At 41.6% G+C, this 17656-nt stretch overlaps 1 protein-coding gene across 5 annotated transcripts in view; it reads right to left on the bottom strand.

The window, feature by feature from the left end:
* The window catches only part of PSIP1 (PC4 and SRSF1 interacting protein 1), a 36253-nt gene extending 19340 nt beyond the window's left edge, over positions 1–16913 (bottom strand). The window contains exons 1-6 of one of the 5 annotated variants that reach the window (XM_062513480.1): positions 16811–16913; positions 14668–14784; positions 13669–13745; positions 9494–9632; positions 3559–3675; positions 357–464 (exon numbers count right to left, since the gene is read on the bottom strand). In XM_062513480.1, coding sequence (XP_062369464.1) covers positions 357–464; positions 3559–3675; positions 9494–9632; positions 13669–13745; positions 14668–14739 — 513 coding nt within the window. In that variant the 5' untranslated portion in view covers positions 14740–14784; positions 16811–16913. Of the gene's footprint in view, positions 1–356; positions 465–3558; positions 3676–9493; positions 9633–13668; positions 13746–14667; positions 14855–15318; positions 15370–16810 lie in introns of those variants that run through there. The other 4 variants (XM_062513481.1, XM_062513479.1, XM_062513478.1 and 1 more) reach the window with 4 other exon arrangements.
* Between the last annotated feature and the right edge of the window lie 743 nt (positions 16914–17656).

Here is a 17656-nt window from a genome sequence, read left to right as displayed (position 1 = left end):
CTAAATAAACAGGCTAAGTGATTTTTTATCTAGACTCTTTATCTAGTCTTTAAAAGAGGTAAATTTGCAATATAGTAAGCGTAAGTGGTAGGTGATAAAATATACAGTTTTCCAACTGTTTTAATTGAACCTGTAGACAAATCAGACTAGAAGTTTCCTCTCTGATGAAAGCTTCAATTTCTGGGAGCTTCAGTGAGAGGTATAAATGTGACTGAACACACAAAGTTTTACATAACTAAACAGCTCCTGAAACTGCCACAGTAGTAATAACTGCATTGTCTTAGTACTCAGTAACAGATTTACACCAATAAACATAATACTATGATGTTCTCTGTTATGCAGAAAAAAGCTCTCACTTCTTTACTGTTTTTGTCAGAAGGTAGATCATCTTCCTTTGAAGTATCCATCTCCTTTTCTTCTGTTTCAGCTTCTGTAGTTAAGTTATTATCCCCTTTAGGGGATAACTGGAAAGCAAGTCAACAGAGGACAAAAAAATGCATAAGAAAGTACTTTATAGCGAAAAGAGAACATGCTAATTACCATCAGGTTGCCCTTCACTTTAACTAGCTTAAATCTGTAAGTACATTCATTTCTTAGGTACCCATTAATAGTCTAATCATACTGGACTACTTCCTCTTATGAGGAAGGACCAAGGGAGATGGGCCTGTTCAACCTCAAAAAACGGTGACAGAGGACCTCATCAATGTGCAGAAGTGTCTGGAGAGAAAGTGCCAAGAGGATAGATCCAGGCTCTGATCAGCAGTGCCAAGCATAAAAGGCAATAGGGACAAACTCATGCACAGAAGTTCCACCTCAACATAACAAAGAACTTCTTTACTGTGCAATGAGCAAGCACTGTAGAAGACTGCTCAGAGAGTTTGCACAGTCTCCCTCTCTGGAGATATTCAAGAATAATCTGGACACAGTCCTGTCCAACATACTCTGGGATAACTGCCTGAGCAAAAAGGGGAGCCAGACTAAGTTCCTTCCAGTCTGACCCATTCTTTGATTTTGAGCGGTAACCCTTCCATCAGTTAAGGATACCTGTTGTGCCTGTGCTTCCTCACAGATTCTTGTGTGCCTGCACACTGACAGAGCATGGAAAACTGAAAAGTCTTTGGTTTAGGGTAAATACTACTTGGTAAAAACTAAAATGTCAGTGTGCTATCAACATTTTTCTGATACTAAATCTAAACCACAGCACTGCAGCTACTAAGAAGAAAACCAACCCTATTCTAGCTGAAACCAAACAACACCACACAATAAATAATAATAACAACAACAATAATAATAATAATAATAATAATAATAATAATAATAATAATAATAATAATAATAACCACAAAGAAATCACAAAGTAAGTTGTTTCATCATTTGTGAGATTGTAATTTATGCACTTTTTCTTGTTTTGTTGGGTTTTTTTAACCTTTAAAATACTAGTTTTGGTTTTGAGAAAGAAATTAGAACTTGAAAAATCTAGAGTTTGTAATTATTTGTTTGAAAATAATCAACACTTCCTTGCAGCTGATAGAGCTGCATGTCTTTAAGATTCAGTTCTCTCAGTTTGAATACTACTACCCCACTGTCAAGCACCTTTTTAAAAATTCCATTTGTAAGTACCTAGCTTTTAAAATTTCAACACCAAACAAAGCAACTATCACACAGTATATCTAATTACATGAAGATACGTAACATCACTGAGTCTTTTTACAGAGTACAATTTTAAGACAGAAGAACTATTGGTTCACTAAAACCAAAGGAAACCAGAGTACAAGGACTCGTTAATGGAATGTTAGAGCTACATTAGTATATATATATATATATATATATAAAAAAAATTGGCTCTGTATTTTGCCTTAAGACGATTAATTAGGCATATCTATACAAAAGGATCCGTTCAGGATCTTCCATTCCATCTTTATGTTTAAATGGCTCTACGTTTTCCTGTTTCTCTGACACCGTACCAGCACTGAACAACCTAAAAGCAGTTTTGATGAGAAACAGGAAGTTTACATCATCAGCATTCCCACTAGCATATGCTGCTTGAGGCATAAATTCAGAGTAAAGAAAACTGGTTAATCAGTTTAAAAGACGTTTCCCCTACACAGTAGCAAATGTTAAGAACAAATGCTTTTATACACAGCATGCACAGGCAAGAGCTGCACTGCTTTGCTAATACTGTCAGGAAATTACGTGTTTCAAAACACTGCTAAGGTATAGCAAATCGCCCTCACATTCCACGCTTGCAAGTACTAAAATAAGGAACTCTAGGCATTAAGAAGTTGGGAGAAATAATCAATCAAAAATTCCACAGGCTCCAGCAAAACAATTCTCAACATCATCTATCAGTATCTTACCAGTAGACCAATTTTTTTTTCCCTCCCATCAAAGGACTTTTTCACTCTTGAATAACTAAGCTATTACAGCTACTGGACACTAACCCTACTTGCTATGTATCTGACACAATGCAAATTCTTCAGTTGCAGTTGTGAATAAGAAGAGCCAGCAACACTGAAAGAAAAACTGAATTAAATCTCGGCAAATAATCAAAATGGAAACAGAGGTCAAGAATAAAGGCAAGTCTATTCAAAATAGTCTGACTTTTAAGGACACTGCTCATCTTGTTGAGCAGTAATTTCCAGAAGTGAATCACAAATAAATGATATTCCATAAATGTCAATCCTGCATGACAATTTTTGTCATTACAGAATTACATTCTTGAAACCACAGAGAAGAGTTGACAACACACAGTATCTCTTCCATGCCATATGAGAAATATTCCCATGTGAAGAGAACATTCAAGAAGAGAGAAAAGTTCAAGGCAGTATACTACTGAATCATTAAATGTACAGTAAGCTAGAAAGGTTTACCTCTTACAGTATAAACTATGTTCTGCATTAGCAAATTGAAACAAAGATGTTTCACACTGAAATGAATTTTGTTTTGGAAGGCTTCTAAGGCATACATACATTTACAAAGCAAACAAGCTAAACTATATATAAACTACTGCATATTGATTCCTGGCTTAAGAGTTGAATTGATATAGCTATGAGATTCTCTGTATCCTAAGTAGTTCATTCAGGGTATGGTATAATTGAAGCTGATTCTTATAAACCTTCTCTGGCAAACACACTTAAATACCCCTTTACCCATGACAGACCCTAATGCTCTGTTCTGCTTTTCAATATAAATGATCACAACTGACAGTCATACCTGTCAATAATATGAAAAAGTCTTCAAAAACAGAAAGGGAAAAGTTAACCTAATTCTTGATTATAATTATAATTTCCAACTTCTGCCCAGGAGGTACTGTATGAATTTTGTTTAAATAGAAATACAGGTGGCTGAAGAAATTAATTTTTAAGAAACATATAGAACACTGTAAAAGGAAAACAGAAGGACAAAAGCATTACTGTAAATATATCTGAAAATAAGCAAACACAGGAAAGTTACAACATTAAACCACAGTTACTTTAAAGTATTTAAGTCAAGACTTGGTAATACAGTTTTGACTTGAAAATGTTTCTGGCAGAACAAAGCAGAAATTCAATCACTTACTTTTGGGACAGAACATTTTTTCCTTTTGGCTCCTGCTTTTTCTTCACTTCCCTCAGCAGGCTCCTGATTACTTTCTTCAACAGTTTCATTGATAGGAGTGTTAATGGCTGGATGGGGCTTCAATTAAAAAAAAAAAACACCAAAAATGAGATTTAAATCCCCTCCTCACCTGAGGTGTATTCTCCCACACATATTACTGAAGAAAGCATCGTGTCAAGGAACCCCTTACTAGAAGGACAAGAATATTAAACACATCTTATTTCATTAATTTCCACTGTTTTCACTTTAATTTGCAACTTACTTATTAAACTTTCAAACTCTAATGCTCTAACAACTCATTTTCACATTACCACATTGCAACGTATGTCTTTTCTTAGGTATAATAATACATATCTTAGCATATCTGAAAGAGAAGACATAATAAAAAAATGTTCTTGGTCAAATACAACCTTCTGACACTACTATAAAGAAGTGCATTTTAAATAAAACTATCAATCCTAAGTAATTTAACTACTTATTCCTGAAAATGTAAGCAGAAAAAGGATTACAGTAAGATAATTAATTAAAAGTTAAAACCATAGTAACAGAAGAGATAAAGCCTAAATTACTCTTTTTTTTTCCCCCCATTACATTGTGCATGGCTGTCTCCCTCTTATGTACTAGCTACTTCAAATAAAGCTGGCAGAACCCCCCTGACTCTTTTTTCCCCCACTGAGGAAGTGGTTTCGGGTTTAAGCCCAACCTACAATCTCCTTTCTGCCCTCCAACTCCCTTACTAGCAGTTACAAGAAACATCTGCAAAGTATCAATACTGCTCTTAGAACATTCCAGTTCTGGCAATGGAATGGAAAATATGTCTCTCAGAAGGCCTTACTAAGATAAAGAATGCAGTGGAGAACTGCTAGCAAACAACCCATTTTGCCACAGCTTGGGTCCATCAGAGGGAATAGCAGCATTTACAAAGCAGGAGCAGTCCGCAGCTTCTCGAGCCTGAACTGCCAACAGTGTGAACCATAACACCCAGGTGCCAGAACACTCTGCAGCCGAAGATGTGGTGTGGCAATGGGCCATGACCATCCATGGCAGTGCTACTGCCAAGGGCAGGGGTGTATCCTGGGAATGTCATGAACCTCGATACATATGCCACTGTCAGGGTCCCCACGCCGCAGTGACACTGCTGAGTCAGTGCCACAAAGCACCGCTCAGCCGAGACAGAAATGAGTGGGTGGCAAGTCCCAGCAGAGCTCTGCCCACCAACAGAAGAAAGAAGTATCTTCACGGTATGCCACAGATTCCTGGTGGCAACTACTTTCTCACTTTTTGTCATTCTTTGCTTTTCACTACTTTCCTATTCTCTTCCTTGCTCACCTCTTTAGCAGTGAAGAAAACTGAATTAACGTTTTGATCAACATCACTTGACCTCTTGTCACTTAATCTCACTCCTGGTATATTTGAATTTCCACACCTCCATGTTAGGGGGGTGGACAGCTTAGGGAACACTCCCATACTGAGACATATGCCCAGTAAAGGGGAAAAAAAAAAAAAAAAAAAGAGGAAAAAAATTTCCAAGTGAATGCCTCTATAATAAGAGCTCACAAGTCTGCCCCTCTAATATCATCTTGTATCCAGATTAGAAGCTCAATTTTGCTTAAACCTTCATGTGATCACATGATCTTCATACGACCACACCTCCTGCATGCCCAAATACAAAATTTCCTGCTCATCCTGAATTTTAAAGCTCTGACTCCTGAACTGTCTTCCCTCCTAGCAGTGTTTTTAAAGTGTGTAACTTAGCTCTAACAATCTTTAAAATCAAGGAGTTTTATATAGATAAAACATAGTAACCAAGGAATATCTTAAGGTACATTCACATCCAAGACAGCAGCTTAAGAAATGTGTCCATTAACCTAAATACTGAATAGAGCAACTGCAGGCTGTAATACATTATTCCACTTCAAAATATTGTTGAGAAAACAGCGTATTTACTCATCAGTATCTATGTTAACTTTTGTCCCAATTTTCATAAGCAAATACCTGCCTTCAATTTAAAGATCCCTCACTGTCTACGCTCACCCCTCATGCTTGTGGCAGTTGCTGGTGACATGAGTGTAACCAAGTCCATCACCGCCCTGAACTGTCTACAACTGGGAAGGCAGCTGCCAAGGGACGAACTGACCCACTTCAACATCCCACCTCACCTGGGAAGAGATGGTGCCTTCATCCAAGTAGCAATGGGAGAAGGGGGAAATGGGATGGAAGGATGGTCATGCTAAGAACAAGATGCCTGCAGAGGACACATGGGGCTCTGAGACAAAAGAGATGCCAGAGTCAAGGAGGAACACTGAAAGAGGAGACACATAAGCCACTGCCTAAGCCAAGCTCCAGCTCAGAGGACCTCCCTCATGTTGAGTACATTCAGTGAAACTAGCTCATGTCATTGCAGACTAAGCTGTGAATGGCAGGAGCTGGAGACAAGAGTTCTTGAACTTTGCATATAAAGGGCACAGTGGCCAAGGTGAGCGGACACTCAGAAATATGGGGAGCCAAAGACTCAAATGGAAGACCCGTTTCCAAGCTTAGACTATGAAGCTATAAATGTCCAAGGCTTCCTTTGACCAGGGTCCCTCCCAGGAAGCACCCGGCTCAAGTTGTTATTCTGTGGTTGCATTACAATTAAATTACTTTATGGACCTGGCTGTCTGAGACTACTGAATGAAACTCAGGGTCCAGCCAGAAAGGAAACCTTGTCTGACTGTGTGCGTGTGGTGTGTGCAGGGCACCCAAAGGGATCACGGGAGCTGTCTGCTGCAAAGAGTGTCAGTCCCAGCTCAGGTGGTGGTGAGTGTGACTGCCACAGTGGCTCCTGGATGGTCAGACATGGAAGCTCCCTTAACACCAAGCACTGGCAGAGGGGATCCAGAAGGTACACATCCAGGTAGGGCTGCAGGCCATGGAAGAGCCCACACTGTATCACCTGAGTAAGAAACAAGGAACAGCAAAAACAAAGTAACCACAAATGACTGTCTCCTGTACCACCACTATCTTACCCAGGGGACACACTGAAATGTGCAGAGAGGACACTAGGGACCAACAAAGCCAGAGAAGAGGTGACTGGAGAGAAGCGTATTTCTCCAACTTTTTTTTTTTTTTTTGTCCTTGTTTCTTTTTAACAGAACTATTAACAAAAAGCATATGTAAACTAACTAAATTGCACCAAATCGCATGTTTTGCTGCCTACACCATACCTCTTTTTGGCAAAGGTGGTGGAGCCTCAGAAACTGATTTCAAACACTCTGCCGCCCTTAAAACAAATAGCAGCTTCCCCATAAACTCCCCAGTAGACCCTGGTTCAGCTGAGATAGACAGAAATAATTCTCCTCTTCATAGCTGGTACAGTGCTGTGTTTTGGATTTAGTATGAGAATTATGTTCAAAACTCAGATTTTTTTATTTGCTGCTAAATAGTGTTTACTCTAAACAAAGGAAAACACTACTTAGTAAAAATTAAAATAGTGTTTTCAACAAGATTCTCATACCAAATGCAAAACAGAACTGCACCAGCTAGTAATAAGGAAACTAACTCTATCCCAAGGGAAACCAGGACATTCCGCACTTAAACATCCTTCCCTGACTAAAATATCCAAGTCCTACTCCTCAAAAAACCCCTTAGCTGTTAAATAAAGCCTTTTGCAGATGTACTCTATTAGCACTGACAAGGACCACCCACAAGTAAACACAAAAGCTGGCTAAAGGGCTTGATTTGCTCCAAGTAAAGCTTTTAATAATGCCTAGCACAGAGGAGAAGACTGTCAAAAAGGAAAGCTGTCTGCAGTTAAACGACAAATACAGAAGCAAATTTGCATGAATCTACTGCTTAACCTCATTCTTTCTGTAATTCAAATTGATCCAACCTTCCTGGCCAAGCAGGGAAACCTACAGCTGGCTGATCAGGACCATGTTTGGATGACTTCTAGGTGTCTCTAAGAATGGAGACTCCACAACCTCACTGAGCAACCTGTAGCAGTGCTCAGTGACCCTCATAGAAGAATTAAAAAAAAAAAAAAAAGAAAAAAAAAGTTTCCTTATATTCATAGGGAACCTCCGGTGCTTCCGTCTGTGCTGTTTGCTTCTGGTCCTGCCACTGCAGACCCCTGAAAAGGGTCTGACCCAGTCTCGTTGTATCTTTGCTTCACATATTTGTATAAATTGAGAAGATTCCACATCAGTTCACTAGGGCTGAGCAGTTCCAGCTGTCTAAGCCTCTCCTTACAGCAGAAATGCTCCAGTCTATCACATTCATGGCCTTCCACGGGTCTCTCTGTCCAGCATGCTCATGCTCCTGAATTTGTATTGAGTACCCCAGAACTGGATGCAGGACTCTAGTTAAAACATCCCAAGAGAAGTTTCTTCTTCAGTAATTTTATGGCCTACTTAGAGGAACAGGACTTAAATATGACCTGTGGAAAAAAATACCTTTTTCTTTCTTTTCTGTAAAGAAATAGGGGAAAAACTGCAAAGACAACCCTTCGGCTCTAGACAGAACCTGACCAAGAAAGACAGTCTGAGAAGTCCTGCCACTGAAGCTGAAGAACCTGAATGAAATTCAAAGGATAAAAAGAACTATCTTTCAGAAAAGCTGTTATACTGAGAAAACAGTCTGCACCTATCTCTTGGCAACATGTTTTCTGTCTTTTCCCAATTGGATATGTATCTAGGAATGTCTCAGATGCTAATGAAAGCACTGCTTAATGGAAGTGACTGATTTCTGCAGTGAAACAAAATATTAGACAAACTTTCTACTGTTGATTATTTATACCCAGATTTTAACCTAGTTAGAAGGACTGGTACAGCTCACAACTGCCTCAAGCCTCCACAGAACGTCTATTTTCAAATGCCACAACAGGGGCAGCAAAAAGGTGTATCAATTTGTATCTTTCAGGAGCAGAAAGAATCTGTCTCTTATTATTACAGTCCTTCCTACTGCAATGTGGGGATTAACATCTCTCCATATCCCAAAGAAGAAAGTGTACACCTGGAATACATGACATTCTGATAATACTTCAGAAACTTTATCCATCTTCTTCTTTGAACTAGAAACACAACATGGGATATCTTACGAAGCAGGAATTAATAGGTGATGAAATGGCAACCTGGCATGTTGAGCAAAAACAGCAAATAAAAACAGGAGACAGCAATTCTTTTATTATTACTGCAGCATTGCCTAGAAAACCCAGTGTAGCCAAGGTCAGTATACATTCAGTGTACATAGCAAAACTAAAAGCTTACAGAATGTCCAGAGCAAGTAAAGACAAAATGAGCATTAGAATTTGTCTTCATATTAAAGTTGGGTCATTTTATGGGTAGCATTGCATAGCTCTGGTTTAAGCTTAGAATTCTTACAAAAAGAGCAAGAAACGAGGAACTACAGATGGATGAAAACTGAATCAAGACACGTGACAGGGGCTAAAAGGCAAACATCACATTGCTTCCAACTGCTAGAACGAAAATACTGCACACTAGGAGACCATGTACTGAAATCTTACAAGGACAGTTGTGGACATAGGAATTCGGTTTTAGAATACATAGGGCAGAGTGACTAAGACTCCAAAAAAACCACCACTTTTCAAGCACAGTTGCACAGTTACAAAGGTATTTCAGGAATATATATAGTTGTAAGCATATATATATATATATATATATGTATATATATATATATATATATATATATCCAGTTAAACAACCCCCATCTCTTCTTGTGCTATGGATACTAGACACCAAAAAGAAACATTATTTAAAAATTTTTAAATCTATTAAATTTTGTCTAACCTGCAGTTAAACAGCAGCAATAAGTCATCACCCTGAGTCATGAAAACACTTACTGTATTTTCCCTCCTCCCCCCAAAGCAACAAAGATCTGTAGAGTCTGCATAGCTTACCTGCTGATGAGAGAATTTCACTTTGGGATTATTGTCAATTTCCCACAACCCTTCATTAAAACCCTTTCTTTTATTTGGCTTGCCATATTTATCTTTATTTTCTGAGTAAGGGAATATGTCCTTTGGCCCCAAAAATGCCCTTAAGGAGAGAAAGAACAAAATTCACATTTTAATTAGTTAGTCTTTCCAAAGAAGTAAGCACCAATTATTATTAAATACCAAATTCCTTAGTACTACAACAAATATTCTACTAGAGTCCTTAGTTTTCTAAACTTTGGCCTGCTACACCCCAAGGTTTCCATTACCACCACACAGAGACTTCCCTCTTTCTCAGAGCATGGCATATCTGGGCAAGAAATGCTCAACACTGCATCTTAAGACTGCAGCTAACAAGTCAACCAGCTACTGTGAACAGGATCAATTAAAAACTAAGTAGCTTACAAACAAACAGAAAGAACAAGTGTCCCCTTACAGAAGAAAACCATGCTTAGACGTTAAGAATAAGGCATCCTTGAGTATTTTTATTGTGTTGGATGTGAAAAAGCACCACCTGAATATACTGACTGCCCATTTATTTTTAAGAATGCTATGTAAAAATGTAGTTAATTCAGCATTAATTCAGTAGTTTTTCAGGGTCCAACAATAGGACCTCACAACTTGACCTATAAAATTTAAACAATAAAGATTTTTTTTATTTTAAGCTTCTCCCCCAGTCATTTTCTTGATGAAGTAATCATGACATTTGTTTTATTTTTAAGACACTCTTGGAACAGTCTTGATGCTGCCTGTGTATCTCTTCCAGACAAACAAAAAACACTCCTATCCCTACTGTAAGCTGTCGAACTAAAGCTTTTCTCATAGGACTAAGTCACAGTATTCAATACTAGCCCCTCCAAGTTTAGACTTGGGAAAATGAGGTACCATGTTTCTGAGAATGGTTTATGCTGAAGAGCATCAAAGACTATTTCATTCCTGCTCTGCTTTCATGGCCTTTTGAAGCTAGGATTTCAGTGTACCAACCCACCTGCTGCTAACAAAAAAACGTACACTTTGGTAGTACATTCTCCATTTCAATCTATGCCAGACTTCGTGTTATTGCAATTATATTACATTCAACTATTTGAAGAGTTGCAGATACTTGCTTTCTTAAGTACTGGCTGACGGAGCTTAACTTTTAAGCTCCACCCCACTATTTCCTTCATTATTCTGAAAAAAATCCAGCTACTTCAGACTTACATCCCATTAAGAGGAAAGAAAAAAGAAAAAAACATAGAATCTCATTAAAAGCTTAAGCAGTTCCTACTCCAGCAGTAAACACTCATCTATGCGCACGAAGTATTAAGTAAGTCACTATCAGCTTAGACTGCAAATCACCCACCTCTTGGCAAGAGATAGTTAGAGGATTCAGCCAGTATGGGAAACATGGACCTGCAAAGCTCATTTACCCAGACCAAAAAGATGGGGAAGGAGACAGAACAACTGGGAGAGACAAAATTAGGAAAAAATTTGCCTTCTTCCCTGTGCTCAAAAAGGAAGCATTTTTGCAGTCTCTGAGCCTTTGCCCATATCAGGCAGTGAAAAACACCCGAGAACAGCTACTGTAAAAAGGTTATGAGGGTTACTAGGCTGCTTCAGTTTAATCCTCATACACCAATAAAGAAGAAGCTACAAGAAAAACTGAATGAAAAGAGATTACCCCAATACAGAAAGTCCAGAAACGAGTTCAGTATGACCCTTTTCTCTGTGACTAAATAAAATTTGTGCTGATCTGATATACTGCCACAACATACCCAATTAAAGTGTTTATTAAAATAGTATTCATTTTATTACGCTCCCTAGGTAGTGACACATTCAGATTTTTTACGAAACTCAAGAGAAAACAAAAAACTGCGAAGTTCATACTTATTTACAGTAATTTCATAAACTCAATTAACATTATTTCTAAAAGTCAAGTAAGAATTATTCCCAAGCAAGTCTTGCTTTTCCCCCATGGTTCCTTTTCTTGCTGTAACCATCCATGCAGTCAGAAATCCTGTCATCCTTTAAACAGGACGTTTTAGTACAATAAACTCATTATGTGGGTTTTCAGAGTTGCCACTGCTTACATTAAGATAAACTGTACATACACAGCCTGCTAAAATGCTGAAGGCAAAGTATATAACTGCACAATGTGTAAGTCAGTCTTAGCTGTGAGAAGCACAGCAGACAACAAGCTAACCAAACGTATTTTAATTCCCATTAAAAATGTACAAGAAATTGTTAAGTCACTATTTACTATTTAAAAACCTAAACAAAATGACACCATGGAACATCAGTCTTCTTTGTCACCTGATCAGTTCCCTACTGTTGTAATTCACAGGTATCTGCTCTAAGGAGGGAGACCAAGAATTATAAAAGGTTCACCTATTATCATTCTGCAGATCTTAAGATAAGTGACGTGCTTAACAAATACTGGGAGACAGCTGGGTCATGAAACACCCTGTACCTTGCAATGTGTGTGAAACAGAGGCAAGAAGTTTCTCTGGTATTCTATGAATTTTTTAAATGTTATAACCTGGAACCTAGACCCTAACAAAACCCAGACCACAGGAAAACTTTGTAACTACACCAGAGTGAGGCATAAACATTCCAAATTACTCATGCAAACTAGAAAAAAGCCCCTGATCAGCAAACCTTTCAAACCCAAACACCTCTTAAGAGCTTGAAGCTAAATCTGAAGTAGGACATAAAACTTTTTAAAACATGCACAGGCGATTTTAAAGATGGAGATGAGTAGTTATTTCCCTCACATTCAACCTGCATTTTCAAACTTAAAACACTCAACCCCACTGCAATCCAGAACGACACACACTTCACCAAAAGCAGAACCAAAGCAGTACTACACTGCAGTTGCCGAAGAGAAAGTTTGGTTGCAAGAAAAATTTAAGAAAAAAAAATGTAATCTAACACATTTAAAACGATAATTAAAGCAATGGGCAAGACAAATCTTGCACCCTTGAATCAAATTCCAAGCACTCTTCTTTACCCAGAAAATTACACACACACACAAAAACTCCAACCAAACTAAAAAAAAAATAGTTATTAAAAGACTTACTGAAAGATGGGATTAGCTAAAAAAATTTAAAAATACATGGGCCAAGCATATAGGTATTTTTTCATTAGAGAAATAACTTTTTAAGAAAAGCAATAGCAAATAATGCCAACAGTAGGGGATGCTTACTCTTTAACTCAACAGAACAATGTACCTTATCTTAGCAAGATACCTACTTGCTAAAGATAAATTCAAAATACCAGATTAAAGTAATTTCAATAGATTTAGTAAGATGAATAAAAGCAATATCCTTCCACAAAATGTGAGAAACGGACAACTTCTCTACACAACTTCAATCCAGCATGTTTTTATTCATAAAAACATTTAATTAGAACTAAAGGCACACCAATATAGATTGCTTGGGTTTCTTTTAGCAACTCAAACAACAAATGAGGCACTGAATCTGACGATGCCTTAAATCTACAATAACACAACCAAGTCATGCAAAAAAGCAACTCAGTAATTTTCAAAAACACCTAACTACATAAGCCCCACAATATTTTCTATTAAATTCAGAAGTGGAAGACATACAGTCTCTCAAAGCAAATATTGTATCACCTCAAAACACTGCTCAAAGATCAGTATTTTGCAGGTTGACAGGTATGAAGCTAACTGCACTTCCTTATCTCTCTCCAGATCTCATAAAAATAGCACCACCCACAACCAAAAACCTCATCAGAAAAAAAAAAAAATAAAAACCACCTCAGTACATGATTATCTGTCATTTCTCAAATTTTGCCTATTTCACTTTCTTTAATAATACAGTATTGAGAACTTTGAGGATATACAGGACTATGATTAAACTCATTACAGAAAGAAAGAAAGAAAAACCAATCATCTGCACCACTGCAGGTTCAAGTTTTTTCTTCTGATGAGCAAAGTATACATTTTATGGTTATGGTCTACCATTCACTTCAACAGCTTAAGTAAATGTTAGAGAATCATGTCTTGACAAAAGAGATCAATTTAGGAAGACGTACTAATAAATACAATAGCTTGAAACAGACCACATTCAGAGAAGATAACCTTTTGTCACAGCATTTTAAAATGAAAAAAATACAGCCCTGAAATATAAAAGACTTACGTCTCATGGGTGCCAAAAAAGAAAATAGGCATTTTATTCATAGGAGGTTTTACTGCTCCATCAGGAACTTCATCCACCTAAGAAAAACACAGCATATTATAATTCAAATCAAGTAACAGTCAAGAACAGTTTAGAAGAAATATGTAAAAATTAAGCATTGAAACAGGAATAAAAAAAGCTGCAGAGAAATAAAGTAGGAACTCTTTATAACAGTGCGTAAAAAATTTAGCAGAATCAAAACCACTGTTATCAACAAGAGAAAATTACATTACTTTCAGTTTACAGAGATACTTTTTACATGACTATTTTAAAAGGAGAGATGACAATGTGTTACAGGTAAAAGACACACTTCAATTTCATCCACATACTGCCCATCCTTAAGGAAAAGCAACACCAGGACTTCCTACCCTTGTGCTGACCTGATAACCTGCTGACCATTTGGAAGCCCAAATGTGAAGTACTACCAAAAGGGTAATAAACTTTAAAAGAACCAAATTCCTACCAATTCACCTTAGGTACCTTATTACCTCCATTCCCACATCCAACAAATACCCTACAGCAGTCCCAGAACTTCACATGCCTTTTCCCCAGAAATACAGAGAACCCCAAAAAAGACTGGATAACTTACCACATACATTTAACCTATTTAACACAAAGCACAGTAGACACTTGGGAGCTATCTTGCCATAAATTCGTGGGGTCTTTTTTGCCAAGAGCAGTTATTTGGGGACATAATTTCTGTATAGCTCCAGGGGCCTGCACAAGCTCCAGCGTCACGCCACCATACAGCAGTTTCCATCCCGTAAAGCCGCGTTACACAAATTAGGACTACATGAGAGGGCTACTTGTTACAGATCTGCAATGTGACTGTAAAGCCGCCTCTACCCCCGAGAAGGCAGCCGCGTCCCCCCTCACAGGCGAAGCTGAGGGCGCTGCTCAGCACAGGTGTGTGAGTGCACCCCACGGAGAACGAGGCAGGGGGAGGAGGGGGAGCCTTACCCTCGCCGGCCAATGGGGGTAACCTTTCATCTTGGCGAAGATCAGGTCTCCGGGTTTGAAATCTCGGCTCATGTTTTCTCACCGACGTGACGCCCCACTGCCGCCAGGCGAGCCGGACTGAGAGAAAGAAAGGCTCTGCGCTTCTAGCAACCACCGAGGCACTTTCAGCCACACGAGGTGCCACTCGCTGCCGGGATAAACACACCCCGGCGCGGGACCGAACAGAAGGGCAACACAAGAACGTACGTCAGCAAGGGCGGGCGGCCCCTGGCTAGGGTGCGCTGCGCCATGCCCGCCCTTCACCCCTGCAAAGCGACCACCTGGGCACTCCGCAGTCTCAGTCCCCGCCCGGGGGCAGGGCCAGGCCGCCCCCGGCCAGGAGAGCCACCCACCACCTTGCCCCGACCTCCCCCGTCCCCGGCCGGCCACTCGGCCCCTCACGCACGCGGTCACGATGGCGCGAGAACGCCGCTGGGGAGCGGGAGGGGGGAGGGAGGGGAGCGCGCGGAAAAGAAACTCCGCCCGCCCACCCTCCCTCCTCTCCTCCATCCTCTCCTCCATCCCTTTTTCTCTCTGTCACCCTCTTCTCCCTGCCCGCCCCCCCCCCCCCTTTCCTCCCTCTCCCCCCCCCCAGCCCGCCTGCCGTTTTACCAGCGGCGGTGCAGCTCACCGCTACCAACCCCAACCGCGCTGGCGCCCGGCCCTCCGCCCGCCGCGGGAAACACGGCCGCGCCGCCTCCTCCCGCCAGCGGGCCGGTACCACCCGGCACGCCGCACCGGGCCGGCGGGGGAGCTCCGGAGTGCCGGCGGGGACTTGGCGAGCGCCCTACCGTAAGATAGACAGCTCGGCTCCTGCCTACACGGCTGGGGGAGTGCGGGCAGTTAGGAGAAGAAAGACCCCGCTGTTCCCGAGGCAGGGTTGGAGAAAGAAAAGGGAAAACCCTCGTTCGCTCCCTCTCCCCGCAGTTGGAAAAGTGGTTCGTTCCTCCTCCGGTGGGGGCGGAGCGGCCGCGGCGCCGCTGGAAGGAGCGGAGGTAGCCGAGGAGGAAGAAAAGAGGGGTAGGAGGTGGTGCCGCCGCTGCAGCTGGCTGTGGGACCGCCCCCGGCAGCAGGGGCAATCGGGCTGCAGGCAGGACGCACACAGGCGAGTGGGTCCTGCTCAGCCGCTGGCAGAATGGCGTGGTTAATGAGCGCCATCCCCCTTCGCAAACCGGCCGAGTGCGACTGGTCCTGTGGGCCCTTTGTGTGTCTCACGCCCCTCTGCTGGAGAGCCGTCCATTTGCCGGGCTTCTCATCCCTTTTTGCTGGCTGCCCCAAAGCTGCCCGTGTTGCCCAGGTACTCCTCAGGCACTTGCTTGATGTCTTCACTTCCCCCAGCATACAACAACCCATGGTTGTTTTATTAAGTCCATAGCAGAGTCCTTACCTCCTACTTAGTCACAATTATCTCCTGGGTTTGGCGGAGATTTTGTTTGGTTTGGTCGATTGGTTTGGTTTTCTAACTAGGATTGCTACTAACTGAGACGACGCTACTGCCCGTGTACTCTCCTTTCGAGCCACTCTCGTGCCCTCCTCTCCTGTTTCTGTCAACTGACCTGAGTGCATCAACCACTGCCAGCCTCCCCACAAAATACCCTTCTTTTTCAAAGTGAAGATCTCAGATGTAAACCCACTACCTTCTTTCTTTTGGCCTGCCTGTCCTGTTGTATCTAATTCTAGTTCTACATCAAAAATTAGCTTGCTTGTCAGCTCTTTGTGGCTTTAGTCCTATGTCATGGCCCCACACAGCATCACCTGCAAGTCATAGTATATCTAAAAAAAAAAAGGGTGAAAATATTACGGAGCCTTTTTTCATTTTATCAAAACTTCAATTTATACCTTGAAGGATATACCACAGGCATGTTACTGGTAATATCCACTTTTCTAGGATTTGGTGGGGTGGATTTGATTCACTCACTTTCTTATGCTGCTGTTGTTTGACAACATATATGTTTACATTTAGGTCTTGAAATCTCTAGATGTTTCAAAGAACTTTTCCCTTTCCGCAGTGAGGCGACCAGAAGTGGAATGGTAACCTTGTTTACCAGTCTCCCTCATCCATGCTGCTGTCGTTTTTGTCCCACAGTCTCACAATTTCATTTACCTGTTTGTTTCTCTCGATAATCTGATGTGTGCTGCCCCGATTCTGAGGACATGCACATCTCAATCAGGCTCTCACGTCAGTCGGTCATTTTGTATTTTTGGACTTGCGGGTGCCTAGAACGGGTGTGGGGCCGGCGGGCCGGGCGGGCGGTGTGTGCAGGGCTGCGCGCGCCGCCGGACCGCCCGCTGGTGACGTTCCGCCGCGGCCGGAAGTTGCCGTTGCGAAAGCGCCTCGCGGCGACCGCGTCCCTGCTGGCGGGACCTGGAAACGGCCCGGCGCTTCCCGGCGCTTCCCGGCGCTTCTCGGCGGCCGCGCTCTCTCCCGCACCGGCTGCCCGGAGCGGCCTCGGGGTGCTGCTGCTGGAGCTCGGTTCTCACCTTGTTCCCTCAGCCCTTCCTGCCAGGTAAAGCGCCAAAGCCGCCGGCACAGCGTGCGCTCAGCCAGCGTCGCTCCGGGGCGAGCGGAGCGAAGGGGTGCTGCTACTTTGGTTTTCAGCTTGCTTAAAATTTTTCAGCCTGCTTTAGTGAAAAGCTAGTGGCTCGTTCAGCCGAAACTGGTGAGCTTTTATAGCTTGCAGAAGAGATGAGGTAGTTCCGCCTGGCTTTGTGTGTTTTAAATTAGTACATCTTGGTTAGATTTCATTTGCTGGAGGGGACTTTAGAGGTCGGTCCTCCAGTTCCACCCCTTTATCGTGGGCAGGGACACCTCCCACTAAACCAGGTTGCTCAGAGCCCCATCCAGCCTGGCCTTGAATACTGCCAGGGAGGGGGCATTCGCAGCTTCTCTGGACAACCTGTTCCGGTGCCTCACCACCCTCACAACAAAAAAATTAATCCCCACATCCAG

This window comes from Cinclus cinclus, chromosome Z (assembly GCF_963662255.1).
Source record: "Cinclus cinclus chromosome Z, bCinCin1.1, whole genome shotgun sequence".
Lineage (NCBI taxonomy): Eukaryota > Metazoa > Chordata > Aves > Passeriformes > Cinclidae > Cinclus > Cinclus cinclus.
The sequence above is the reverse complement of the archived record's forward strand: the minus strand, read 5'-3'. Positions and strand labels throughout refer to the sequence as shown.